We start from the raw sequence: 14,729 nt of genomic DNA on the forward strand, positions 1-14,729 counted from the left end.
AATATGGTAACTTATTTAAATTAACTAGTTAATTTCAATATACTTTGAACAGCCTTTCTCAACCAGGATTCCATGGAACCTTGGGGTTCCTCTAGAGCATATGTGTCAAACACAAGGCCTGTGGGCCAAATCCGGCCCTCTACTTCTTTTTATGTGGCCCTCGCACCTCTCTAATGCAGCTTTACCCCCAGATGTTTCCTAGGAGCAGCACAAGGTAAGGTGGAGGGTGCACTGTGATTCAAGGAAGCCTCTTATCTTCTAATGGTGGGAGGCATGGGGTGCTCTGGGCATCTGCTTATAATTAGTATGAAAATAATTCCATTTTGTGCCAGTTGAAAAGGAAGATCGCACACCACTGGTATCATCCACAAGAAACTTTATTGGAGACAGCTCAGACGGGACACCATGGCAGAATCATCTTCCATTAGAGCAATCTCCAATTAAGTTTCTTGTTGATAATACCAGCGGTGTGTGACTCTCCTTTTCAGATTTGCGGCATCTGCTACAGGAATGTGACTGGGCTCCGTGTTGGTTTGCACCCGCCCTTAACAGCTTAAGTCTTAAGTTATTACTGAAACCAGTAATAATCGAATGCAGAGGCAGTTATTTAATAGGATAAAAAGTAAATACATTTACATAGTCTTATAGATACAACCGGCCCTTTGAGGGCAACCAGAACTCTGATGTGGCTCGTGATGAATTTGAGTTTGACACCCCTTCTCTGAAGGTTGCCAGGGGTTCCTCCACAGGGGGACCCTTGAGCAGAGGGGTTCCTTGAGCAATGGTCAATTCCTACCTCTCTAATAAGATACCACTGACACCAATGTTCTTTTTAGATATCTGTAAGGGGGGGGTTGTTGATCCCAATGACCACAAATGTAAGAAGCATTCTCCCCAGGGACCTTCACGCTAATGTACTCTGAGCTGTATATTAACATGTGAACATGTGTCACAGTAAAACACAATAAAGATATTTTTACTATCATTTTATATGATGCTGCAGAGCAAAAAGATATAATCAAAAACTTGCAATACAATCCTCCCAATGTTGTTTTATGTTTTTATGGGGTATGGGATCTAACAACATAAAGTTAAGAGACAATATATAGCATGTACACTAGGTAGGAACCTCAATTCAGTCCAGTAAGTCCAGTAACTTGACAACCGAACCAGATAATATCATAGAAATCAGCAATTTCCCCGAATCTGCTAAAGCAGGTGTCCCCTGTTGCAGGCTGGGCCACACGACAAGTTGTCAGAACGAGCTAAAAAAACATGCACTGCCACCCTCCCACCACCAGATGGTGCCCGCTCACCTTTTCCAAGCACCATTACTCCCATCTTTGTGGTCACCCTATCTACAAAGAGGAAAGGGGAGATGAAGGAGAAGGGGCTGGAGGAAAACCAGGCCAAGGTCATAGAGCACTGGTTGACAGGCTGAACACTTGTTTGTTGGCAGATGTAACAAAACAACCTAGATCATCATTAACCCTTCATGTGCATTTGAGCATTTATAATCTGATGATCACATCATTCTGGTAAGAGCCTCTTTGAAGTTGGACATTTGCTTGGACATTACTTTCACTAGCAGCGGAAGATTTTTTTTTTTGTTCTTGGTGCATATGGTCACTTTAACCACTTACCGACCTGTGCACGACGATGTACGGCGGCAGAATGACACGGGCAGGCAAACTGGCGTACAGGTACGTCCAGTTGAAATTGCCACCCTGCCATTGCGTGCGTGCTGCCGCGGTGCGCGAGTGTCGGTCGGGACCCCCGTGAGTCCGGTCCCGGGTCCCGCGGACTCGTTCGCCACGGGGATACCCGCGATCGTCTTACGGGGAGGGAGAACGGAGAGATGCCGTTGTAAACAGCATCTTCCCATTCTGCCTAGCAACAAGTGACACTGATCTCTGCTCCCTGTGATTGGAGCAGAGATCAGTGTTCACTAACACACAGCCCAGCCCCCCCCCCACAGTTAGTACCCTCGGACACAGCCCAGCCCCCCACAGTTACGCCCCTAGGACACACCTAACTACACTGCCACCCCTGGTTAACCTCTTCACTGCCAGTTTCATTTACACAGGAAACAGTGCATTTGTATAGCACTGATCACTGTATAAATGACAATGGTCCCAAAAATGTGTCAAAAATGTCCGATGTGTCCGCCATAAGGTCGCAGTCACAATAAAAATCGCTGATCGCCGCCATTACTAGTAAAAAGAAAAATGATTAATAAAAATGCCATAAAACTATCCCCTATTTTGTAAATGCTATAAATTTTGCGCAAACCAATCAATAATCGATTATTGCAATTTTTTTTAACCAAAAATATATAGAAGAATACGCATCGGCCTAAAGTGAGGATTTTTTTTTATATATTTTTGGGGGATATTTATTATAGCAAAAAGTAAAAAATAATTAGTTTTTTTCAAAATTGTCGCTCTTTTTTTGTTTATAGCGCAAAAAATAAAAACTGCAGGGGTGTTCAAATACCACCAAAAGAAAGCTCTATTTCTGGGAAAAAAAGGGTGTCAATATTGTTTGGGAGCCACATCGCACGACCACGCAATTTTCAGTCAAAGCGACGCAGTGCCGAATCACAAAAAGTGGTCTGGTCTTAAGCCAGCAAAATAGTCCGGTCTGAAAGTGGTTAATAGACACTTTCTATTTTTATTTTAATTGTATTCATTGTTACCTTGTTTTTTCACTATTTGACAATTGACGGTGATTTTAATTATGCAGTGTACATATTACATTTAGTTTTTTATATATAGTGCTGCACATTTGAGCTATGACCCCCGCAACCACCAAAACCCACACCTCGGTCCATGGAGGGGTTGCCATCGACAAGGCCGGTCCTTGGTGCCGGGAAGGTTGGGGACCACTGCTGTAAAGAACAGCACAGAGCTATCTTATGCAACTTGACCAAGATGCAATAAATCAGGTGGAACCGTTTTGCGTAAGTTACTCTGTATCTTGATGCGATCGCAAAGTTTTTATACTTATCTTCAAACCTTTGCTAATCATTATTGTATACTGTGCAATTTACTGTCTCAGGCAAAAAAAAAATAGATTTTTTACTCCTTTGGTAAATCCAACCCTCTGGTCCTATATTAGGGAACTCTCTCAGTGGCCAAAATCTCTGTAAGAGGAAAGTCTCTTGATGCGAGATGGTAACATGGCATCCTCTCTCACAATGTGGCCTCTCACACTGGTCAGTCTGTGACTTGGTAGCCTCTCACAAAGCATGTATGGCATATTGTTCCTAAGTCTGTATGGACAAGGGTGAACAGCGGCGCTAGATATGGTGATAACATAAAATTATATAACAACTGGAATATAGGTATACATAAAATGTGTGTGAATAAGCACACATGATATTAAAACATTTGTTTAAAACATAATGTCCATAAATGATCCGAGATCTTGTATGATTAGCACCTGGAGGCAGCTCCCTTAGAGTGAAGCGATGAGCTCTGTGTAGAAATGGGAACAGAGGGGCGCCAGACTGAGTGCAGTATAAATCATATATTTAATAAAAACAAGTAGTAACTCACAGGTTAAATTAGATGAGTTCAGTATGCAGTGAAAATCGCCAGTCCTGGAGTCTCATAAATGTCTTCCCTTTGCAGCCTGGGGCACTGGTGTGATCTTACAGGGATCCAGAAAATGCTGGGAACCAGGAGGCAGGAAACAAGAAGCAGCTGGTCGTGACTTCACAGGAACAGGAAGTGTGATTATTCACAGTGGCAAGGAATGGTAATGCATTTCGAAGCTACAGCTTCTTCATCAGACCATGATTAGCTGGCAAACCTGGCAGTCTTATATTACAGAGGAAATAGAAACAGAGAGATCTGATGGGCTGGCCAGCCCGTCAATCAAATACACAGATTCAAAGAGGTAGATGGCTGGAGACCGAAGAGAATGTAAATATGAGTAAGAAGCTTGCTGATTAATAGTGGAAGATAAGTTTATAACGTTTGCAGAAATCGATCAATTCACTAATTGATTAAATACATAAATATAAAATGTATAAATATACCTCAAATTTAAAATGAATACATTTTTATAAGTAAATTAACTAAAAAATGAATTAAGAAAATTATTAGCAATTTGGAAATCAATTGATTATTATAAATTATAATGAATTAATAAAATGGTGAGAATGGAGGAAAGAGAGGACTCTATGCTAGGTATAATATTAAGTTTCTAAGTTATATCATGACCAAAACATCATGTACATGTTCACAACATGCAGTTGTAAACATGTACATGTGCAACAAACGCAGGTATATACGTGAGTATATACAAACATCTTTCTGTCCCAATACTCTCTAGAGGGAACATACTATTGTATAAAAAAGGGGAAGGGGGAAGAGAGAAAAAAAAAAAAAAAAAAAAAAATAAAATAAAAGGGGGGGGGGAGGGGGTGGTAAAAACAAAAACAAAAAGGGGGGGTGGTAAATAAAAAAAAAAAAAAAAAAAAAAAAAAGCGGTGCCAAATTTGTGTCTGTTGCCCAAATGAGCTATTTAGTGGATAAAACTGGGTATCCATTCACCAGTAACCGGGCAACCCACTGAGGCATGACCAGGGGAAAATCACACCAGCACCTGATTAAATAACAGTGCTGATTTCGATCTCCTCGTTCATTCCTCTAGGCGACATAGTATCCAAAGTGAAAATCCAATACGTTTCCTGACGACACAGTCTTTTGAAACGTTCTGCTGGGGGAAATTTATCTGGAATTGATTCAAGGACCCAAACTTTTAGATCCTTGGATGATTGTTTATGATATTCTAGAAAGTGGCGGGGGACACTGTGTTTAGGGAGACCAGCATCGACAAATCTGCGATGTTCCCCAAATCTGGCTCTAAGGGCTCTGATTGTACGGCCCACATATAGCATGCCACAAGGGCAGGCTAGACAGTAAACCACAAACATGGAAGAACAGTTATGGAAGGTGTTGAATGTGTATGTCTTACCCTTATGAGCAAAGGATTTTTGACCATGTTCAATATGAGCACAAGTCAGGCACAGGGATTTTTTACACTGAAACATACCCACCAGAGGAATGAGTGTTAGTTGAATGTTATTGGATATAGATTGGGCATATTTAATTTTGCTAGGAGCGATTTTCCCTTTTATATTTGGAGCCTTCCTATAGGCAAATTGTGGCACTGTAGGAATACTGGTTTTTAAGTGTGGGTCTTGCTGTAGTATAGACCAGTGTTTTTTGAAAACGCTCTCCATTTTCCAGTGTTTGTTGTGATATTGGGTTATGAATCTTGTTCCTACATTTTCTTGTGATCGCTGTTTTGATTTTGGAATGTCATTGGTATTGTAAACCATATGAGCCTGATCGATGAGGTCTGGGGGGTAGCCTTTCTCTATAAATTTCTGTTTGAGGTGAACACTTTGTGCATTATAGTCCTCCAACCTAGTGCAATTGTGCCGTAACCGGCAAAATTGACTTTTGGGGACATTTTTAACCCATCTCGGATGGTGACAACTGGTGAAATGTAAAAAAGAGTTCCCTGATGTGGGCTTGGTGTAACCTTTAGCTATAATTGTGGACTCTTGGTGACTGAGTTCCAGGTCCAAAAAACAAAGAGAAGTGGCATTTATTTCTGAGGTAAAGGAAAGACCAAAATTGTTAGAGTTGCAGTGTGATAGAAATTCCTGTACAGTATGAGGAGGACCATCCCAGATGATAATAATGTCATCGATGTAGCGCCCATAGAAGACCAGGTGCGCTGCGAATGGGTTATGTGCCCATATGTACCTGGTCTCCCATAGGCCCATCGTGAGATTTGCATAACTGGGGGCAAAATTTGCCCCCATAGCAGTCCCAGTATTCTGAAGGTAATAATCATCCTCAAAGTTGAAGTAATTATGTTCCAGGCAGAATCTGGTCGCTTTCAGAATAAACTGTGACTGTCCCCCCCCCCCTTTTATTTTTTTATTTTTTTTTTTTTTCTCTCTTCCCCCTTCCCCTTTTTTATACAATAGTATGTTCCCTCTAGAGAGTATTGGGACAGAAAGATGTTTGTATATACTCACGTATATACATGCGTTTGTTGCACATGTACATGTTTACAACTGCATGTTGTGAACATGTACATGATGTTTTGGTCATGATATAACTTAGAAACTTAATATTATACCTAGCATAGAGTCCTCTCTTTCCTCCATTCTCACCATTTTATTAATTCATTATAATTTATAATAATCAATTGATTTCCAAATTGCTAATAATTTTCTTAATTCATTTTTTAGTTAATTTACTTATAAAAATGTATTCATTTTAAATTTGAGGTATATTTATACATTTTATATTTATGTATTTAATCAATTAGTGAATTGATCGATTTCTGCAAACGTTATAAACTTATCTTCCACTATTAATCAGCAAGCTTCTTACTCATATTTACATTCTCTTCGGTCTCCAGCCATCTACCTCTTTGAATCTGTGTATTTGATTGACGGGCTGGCCAGCCCATCAGATCTCTCTGTTTCTATTTCCTCTGTAATATAAGACTGCCAGGTTTGCCAGCTAATCATGGTCTGATGAAGAAGCTGTAGCTTCGAAATGCATTACCATTCCTTGCCACTGTGAATAATCACACTTCCTGTTCCTGTGAAGTCACGACCAGCTGCTTCTTGTTTCCTGCCTCCTGGTTCCCAGCATTTTCTGGATCCCTGTAAGATCACACCAGTGCCCCAGGCTGCAAAGGGAAGACATTTATGAGACTCCAGGACTGGCGATTTTCACTGCATACTGAACTCATCTAATTTAACCTGTGAGTTACTACTTGTTTTTATTAAATATATGATTTATACTGCACTCAGTCTGGCGCCCCTCTGTTCCCATTTCTAAGTCTGTATGGACACTGGGCATTAGCCCATATGTGTCAAATCCTGGAGTTTAAATTCAACCGGGATGCAGCATCCAGCACAACTACCAGCAGTCTGTCAAAATCTATGCCAGGCTGAAATACGCAGTGGCTGCATTCTGTACTGAGTTGTACTCACATTTGGGACTGTATGCATTCAGGGACAGAGGCCCAGAACGCAGGTATTTTGCATTACAGGAATACATCCCCAAATGCATTATGACCCCAAACACGAGTACCATTGGTACAGTATCCAGTTGTGTCTGTCTGCCACATACTTCTTCTGCCTGTCAAAGATTTTGACAGGCTGCTGGTGGTAGAGCTGGACGCTGCATCTGTGCCTCCCAAATGCATGAAAACACTGGGATTTAATACACATTATCTGAACGTCCAATGTGCTTAATAGGGCAGTATCTCACAAGACACACCTATCTCCCTTTAATGTAGATGTTTGTTGTCACTCCCTCTCGTATGTAACTAGTTCTTCTTCTTACACTACTCCAGACATCAGCTTGTACAGTTTTATATCTCTACAAACACAGGCTCCACAGAGGGTTATCAAGGCAAGGAACCCAACACAACCATATCTTTTCAAGCTTGTCATAGGTTTGGCAGAAATGTCTACAGGGGCCATCGTTCTATGCCCAAACTCCTAAATGAATCAATCTGAAATACCAGCTGCTGTGATCTCTATGAATCCCTCTGATTAAGGCCCCATTCACAGTACACCGTTTTGTAGCTCGAAGCTCCAAAACCCTGGAGGAGATAAAAATCAATTATTCTCTATGGAGATGGTTCATATCTCCGCTACAATGTCACCTGAAGTCAAACGCCTGAAACTCATAAAGCTTTTTCTGTAGCTCAATTCGGGCAGATTGGTGCATTTTTGAAGCATTTTTGTGTTCCACTGAAAATGCATGAAAACGCTTGATGTATGCGTTTTTTGGCGTTTTGGTGTGTTTTGTCACACATTTTTCAGCTCAAATGCAATAAATAATAATAATAATTAAAAAAATAATAAAAGTAATATTAAATAAACAAATAAATAAATAACAAAATAATAATAATAATAATAATAATAAATAAATAAATAAAATAACTCCAACTCCTAACATTATCCCCTAATTCTAATATCCTAACCCTAATATTAACTCCCAAACCCTAACCCCAATATTAAACTCTATTCCTAACCCTTAACCTAAAAAAAAAATAGTAAATAAATAATAATTAATTAATTAAACCCTAATCTTTAACCCATAACCCTTAACTCCTTATAAAAAAAGTTAAAAAAAGTATGAATAAATAATAAATAAAACTGGATGAAAAAGCTGAAAAACATAGCAACAAATGATGAAACCAGTATTTTTCTCTATTGGCTAATCAAAAAAATGCCAAAACTCATTACAGTGATGGGGACAATTGTAGACACTCAGGTTGAACTGGATGGACTGGTGTCTTTATTCAACCTTACTTTGTAACTTTGTAACTATTAATGCATTAAAAATGCTGTACACAAACGCACATACAAATGCTTAAAAACATGACGCTCGGGTATGAATGCAACCGGAAAGTCTGTTTAACTCATCTGTTTTCAGAAATGAACCATCGCCCTTTCTCCGACTTTCTTTTAGCTTTCACTGATGACACAGGTCAGATGTTTGCTCTTTTCCTTTCACAGAGTAATATATATATTTCAATAAGTTCTATCATTCATTCCTTACACAGGCCTTAACTGGAGTTACTCTGAAACCAAGGAAATAATGATTACTAAGAAAATCACCTGCCCCAACTGTCAAGCCTTTTTGTTTGCCAAAATAAATAAAATTACCCGACTGCCTGTAGAATGCAAAAGTAAGAGGCCTATGCAAAACTAGGGCAAACCATCATAAAGTCACTCAGGCACAGAATTTCCATACAAACCGCTGTGTTTGTTAAGTATGTTTTCATAACTGGTACGCGCAGTTATTTAAAAAAAATAAAAAATACAAGCCAGCAAAACTAAACTACAGCTTGGCCAACTCGGATGAAATATTAACATGAACAAATATATACAGAAAAATTTCACAAGCTGAAGAAAACTCAGTGGGACTTTTGTATCAAAAGTTTGGACATGAAAAGTCTTTGCTGCCCTTAAAATTAGGTAAAAATAAAGACGATGCTATGTTTTTAAAACCCAATTGAATACAGTAAACAATATGGGGCACTTTTACATTTTAGGCGTGCTTTTACTTTTTTTTTCACTCCTAAGTGCTGTAATAAACACAAAAACAAACATTAAATATATAGCAGCTTACCAAATCTTTGATGTGATGGCTGCATTCGTTTCCTTTTTTAGGCTTTCTTTTTTTATTTTCATCTGGTCATCCAGCCAGTATGTCTGTTGTTTTTTTTAAATGCCCAAACTCTCCAGGAGAATGGCTAGATCACCAGGTGAAAAAAGAGGAAAAAGTCCATAGAAAACAAAACGAATGCAGCCACCACTAATGTTTGGTAAGCTTCAAGATAATACATTTTTAGTTTTGGGTTTAATACCACTTTAAAATCCCATGTACCGCCAGCACATAGGAGAGTCGGAATGCAGCTCATTCTCACAAAGCAGTATCCTGGCTCTCCAAAGCTCTGGCATGGCCTCCCTAAACATTGCGCTAGTCAACTGCAATGTTGTTCCCTGAGCAGTGCTGTGATTGGTGAGCGGGGCACTGCTTTGTGTAAGAGAGCTGCGGTCCAACTCTCTAAACTAAGAAAACACTTTCATAGTCAAAGTAAAACTTGGGATCTAAATCACCTGTTCATCTGCATCCTATATACATGAAACTTTTAGGTACACTATATTTTTATTTTAGTTAAAAAAACAAAAAAACAAGATAAACTGTATTTTTTTAAATACAACTGCATATACTGTATGCAGCAAATCTACAGATATTCAGTGTATACTCACTCACCTAATTAGATTTGCTTTGCCACTTTGTCATCCTTTGGCGTGATTTAGGACTAGTTCATAGCAAACCACATTACTGCATGTCATTTTGAAAACCTTATTCATTTTGCTTGAATGACCAACTGCAAGTACCCAAATTAAGCATGCAATACTTCTTTAAAATGCACTGCAGCACAATACATTGAGGTTGATTTACTAAAACTGGACAGTGCAAAATCCAGTGCAGTGGTGCATGATAGCCAATCAGCTTCCAACTTCAGTTTATTCAATTAAGCTTTGATAATAAAATCTGGCAGCTGACTGGTTTCTGTGCAGAGATGCACCAGATTTTGCACGCTCCAGTTTTAGTAAATCAGCCTTGAACAGAGCCCATGGAACAGAATGCAAGCACTTATGACCATGTACAACATTTATCCTGCAGGTCTGCATCTGGCTTGTATGAGCCCTGCATTAATTAACACATGTATTCCATGAACAAGCATCTCTTCCACCTCAATGGTCAATACAAGATCTTAAAAAATACAATGTTTTAAATCTAATGTGAGGAACTTCATTCAAAACATAAAATTATTTTAACCAAACTAAAGGAGGCAGTAGTTACAAAACTCCAACACATAAGAGAAATAAAAATGTACAGATCACTTACCTTGGGTGGATCATACAACTCCATAAGATATTCTTCATTATCCGAAGGACTTGCTTTCCGTAAAACTAATCTGCACCTCTGCCAAAGTGTTCCACTGTCCATGCTTGCCTCATCTACCATACTGTAGTTCAAAATTCCTTCCTTTCGGATTTCAACCACTGGCTCCCTGATTAAAGTCCATGGTAAAATCCTCTTATGTAAGCCATGCCAGGAATGAGAAACGGTTGTATCCGAGTCCATTTCTCGGTTTTCTGGAGGATTTGAATCTGCAGATCTCCTACGGAAAATATTTCGAAGGCTTCTACGAATTTGATTGAAGGAGAATCTAATGAATGGTCTTGGAGGAGCAGGTGTGAGGTTGTTTCCAAGCTCCTCTGTACTCCAAGTTTTTGGCACATTGTGGACAGAAGTGTCACTAGCTGTCTGTTCTGTGTTTTCATGGTGAGGTGTTAAGTCCACCTCTACTTTTGCTGCAACCGTACTAGGAGGCTCCTCTGATGTCCTGCTACCTGTCTCTCTATAATCTTTTACTCTACTGAAAGGAAAAATCCTGTATTGGTCCATGCCCCAGCCTTCCCTCACCTCGTTTCTGAAATACTGTTGGAAGAGATCTGTGAACTGCAGGGAGAAGTTCTCTGCGGCAAGGATGTCATGGTGTGGGTTCTGATTTGCGAACAACCAATATTGCTTTGCCAACTCCCTTGCTGTGGAGATGGCGTGAAGCTCACAGAACTCATTCCAGCCCTGAGGGATGGAGGAACTTTCAGGTTGAATAGTGTCCCCATTCATTGCAGTGACTGAAGCAGTGGTGTGCTGTGAAAGCAGAAAAAGGAAACACTAAATGAGGGGCTTTCCATTGCACATTCGTTGTCATGCTTGCTAAGAGGAAGCTATTTTATAATGAACTCTTCTCTAGGTCACACCGCTTGCTAGTCATAATACCGAGCAGGCTCGTACCACTTGTTTGGATCATCATAGTCATTTGTGCATCACATAGCAACTTTGTGGTCATAATAATGAAAGTGACAACTCCTTTTTTGATAAGTTGATTATATATAAATTGTCATGTAAAACATGTCTGAAAACACAGTGACATTTCTGGGTTTTTTTCTTTCATAAAAGTAAAACTAAACAACACAAGCTAACTATAGCAGGCTGGCAAAAAAATTCCACACCTCCACAGTTTCATTCTTAAAGGAGATCTATGAGCACAGTATAGAGTGAGGGAAAACAATATTTGATCCCCTGCTGATTTTGTACATTTGCCCACTGACAAAGTAATGGGCATTCTATAATTTTAATTATAGCTTTATTTTAACAGTGAGCGATAGAATAACTACAAAAATATCCAGAAAAAAACGCATTTCAACAAACGTATGAATTGATTTGCATTTTAATGAGTGAAATAAGTATTTGATCCACTACCAATCAGCAAGATTTCTGGCTCCCAGGTGTCTTCTATACAGGTAACAAGCTGACACTTGTCAGCAAAAAGGGAGTGCTCCTAATCTCAGCTTGTTACCCTTATAAAAGACACCTGTCCACAGAATCAATCAATCATTCAATCAATCAATCAAATTCCTATCTTTCCACCAAGGCAAAGACCAAAGAGCTGTCCAAGGATGTCGGGGGACAAGATTTTAGACCTACACAAGACTGGAATGGGCTACAAGACCATCTACAAGCGCCTTTGTTCGAGGGTGACAACAGTTGGTGCGATTATTCACAAATGGAAGAAACACAAAATAACTGTGATTCTCTCTCGGTCTGGAGCTCCATACAAGATCTCACCTTGTGGAGTTTCAATGATCATGAGAACGGTGAGGAATCAGCCCAGACTACACGGGAGAATCATGTCAATAATCTCAAGGCAACTGGGACCATAGTCACCAAGGAAACATTTGGTAACACACTACGTCTTAAAGGACTGAAATCCCGCATTGCCCGCAAGGTTCCCCTGCTCAAGAAAGCACATGTACAGGCCCGGCAGAAGTTTTCTAATGAACAGCTAAATGATTCAGAGGAGAACTGGGTAAAAGTTTTTGGAGGAGGAGGAATGCTGCCTACAAACCCAAGAACACTACCCCCCGGTCAAACATGGAGGTGGAAACATTAAGCTTTCGGGGTGTTTTTCTGTTAAGGGGACAAGACAACTTTACTGCATCAAAGGAAAGATGGACCGGGCCATGCACCACCGAATCTTGGGTGAGCTGAACCACAGTTGCTAACTGTAAGTGTTATCTCTTCCACCCCACACCCAAAAGATGCCACTTAATATCCTGTCCCTAAATGTCAACCCATACAACAGGGTCACCTAGTAATCCGTAGAGACTTTAACCTGGTCCCCGACATCCTTATGGATACATCTGCAGCGAAAAGGCGGGACTCAACACTGAAAAATGTTATCTCTTCACATGATCTCTTTGATGTCCAGACATAACTCCTTTTCAAGAATAGATCTGTTTTTAACTGACAAATGGCTATTACAAAAAAATATGCGTGTCTGCAATCCACACCACAACATGGTCAGACAACACCCCAATCCCAATAACCATTGAAGACTCCAAACACCACTGTAACACATATCTCTGGAGGGCGAATAATTATATACAACACAATGACTACACACCAGAGATCTCTGATCAAATTGCAGAATTCTAACGTGGTGTAGAGTATACACAAAGCTTTTCTGAGAGGGGTATTGATGAAACTAAGCTCTTTTCACAAAAAGAAGAGGGCGCCTTCATGAGATCACATCTCTGATAGCGATCCTAGAATTACAACATAAAGCCAACCCTCAGGCCCCACAGACAGACCAACTGATGTCAGGAACTTAAAACACTATTCCTCCATTCCTTTGACCTCCTTCAATGCAAGTTGAGAGCCACTACATATTCCACTTCCAACAAAGCAGAGAAAAGACTAGCACAGCGTATCAAAGGTAAAAGATCCAAGACCAAAATACACAAACTTTACCACTTCAACACAGAAAACCCACTGACGAACCATCAAGACTTAGCCAACGCATTCAGTGACTATTACAGCGACCTATACAACCTAGAACAAGACCCTCTGACTCCACAACCCTCCCATGATGACATTAACAATTTTCTCCAAAGTATCCAATTACCAGCTCTGACTGAAAATCAATTATCAGACTTGAATGTTCCTTTCACAGGAACGCGAAATTCAAGCAATGGTCAATTCACTTCCCACAGGGAAAGCGCCAGGACTTTATAGTCTGACGAGAGAATATTACAACAATTCTCCGAACATTTACTCCCACACCTAACAGATGCATTCAATAGCGCTGCCTCTTCTTCCAAGTTCCCAAATGAATCTCTGAATGCACTGATAATAAAGATACCGAAACCAGGGAAGGAGCTGAATACACCCCAAAATGTTCTCCTAATATGCCTACTCAACCTTGATCAAAAAATGTACGCTAAAACCATAGCAGCGAGACTGCTAGACATTATGCCCACCCTCATTCACAGAGACCAGGCTGGCTTCACCAAAGGCAGACAGGCACCGCATGCAACTAGAAGGATGATTAACCTAATCTACCATGCAGAATCCAATTGAACGCCTTCTCTGCTTCTATATCTGGATGCAGAGAAGGCGTTCGATACGGTGCACTGGTCATATCTCAAAATGGTACTCCAAAAATTCGGATTCAGAGACTACATTCTTAGAGCCATCATGACACTATATTCTACCCCATTGGCCCAAGTGTTAACAGCAGACATGGTCTCCCGACCACTCCCCATAACTAATGGCACGCGTCAAGAATGCCCACTGTCCACACTAATTTTTAACCTGCTCATGGAACCACTAGCGCAACACATCAGATCCCACCCCTCCATCTCAGGCCTACAAATAGAGAACATGCCGCACAAAATCAGCCTTTTTGCAGATGATGTGATACTAATCCTCACAAACCCGGCTTCCCCTCTGGAAGAAGCAAAAAACATTCTAAATTGGTTTAGCAAGGTCTCATATTATAAAGTAAGTACGACCAAATCGTTTATACTTGACATAAAGCTTGATGCCATGACAAAAAAACCTACTTCAACTACAACACCCATTCACTTGAGCAGAAAAGGACATCTCATACCTGTGGGTTCAACTAACAAGATCAGCTAAAAATCTCCACTCCACCAACTTCTTACCCCTTCTTCATAAAATCCAAACAGACTCCCAACAAATAGAGAAACATGAACTGTCATGGCCAGGGAGGCTTTAAAA

General features: G+C 40.1%; 1 protein-coding gene across 1 annotated transcript in view; it reads right to left on the minus strand.

Annotated features, from left to right (window-relative positions):
* Positions 1 to 14,729, minus strand: part of SH2B3 (SH2B adaptor protein 3) — a 198,726-nt gene that overhangs the window by 138,335 nt on the left and 45,662 nt on the right. Inside the window, exon 3 of the mRNA XM_077462019.1 lies at positions 10,482 to 11,294. Coding sequence (XP_077318145.1) covers positions 10,482 to 11,270 — 789 coding nt within the window. The 5' untranslated portion in view covers positions 11,271 to 11,294. The remainder of the gene's footprint in view (positions 1 to 10,481; positions 11,295 to 14,729) is intronic.

This window comes from Lithobates pipiens, unplaced genomic scaffold (genome assembly GCF_037356315.1).
Source record: "Lithobates pipiens isolate NorthernLeopardFrog02 unplaced genomic scaffold, aLitPip1_a1.2 Scaffold_3, whole genome shotgun sequence".
Lineage (NCBI taxonomy): Eukaryota > Metazoa > Chordata > Amphibia > Anura > Ranidae > Lithobates > Lithobates pipiens.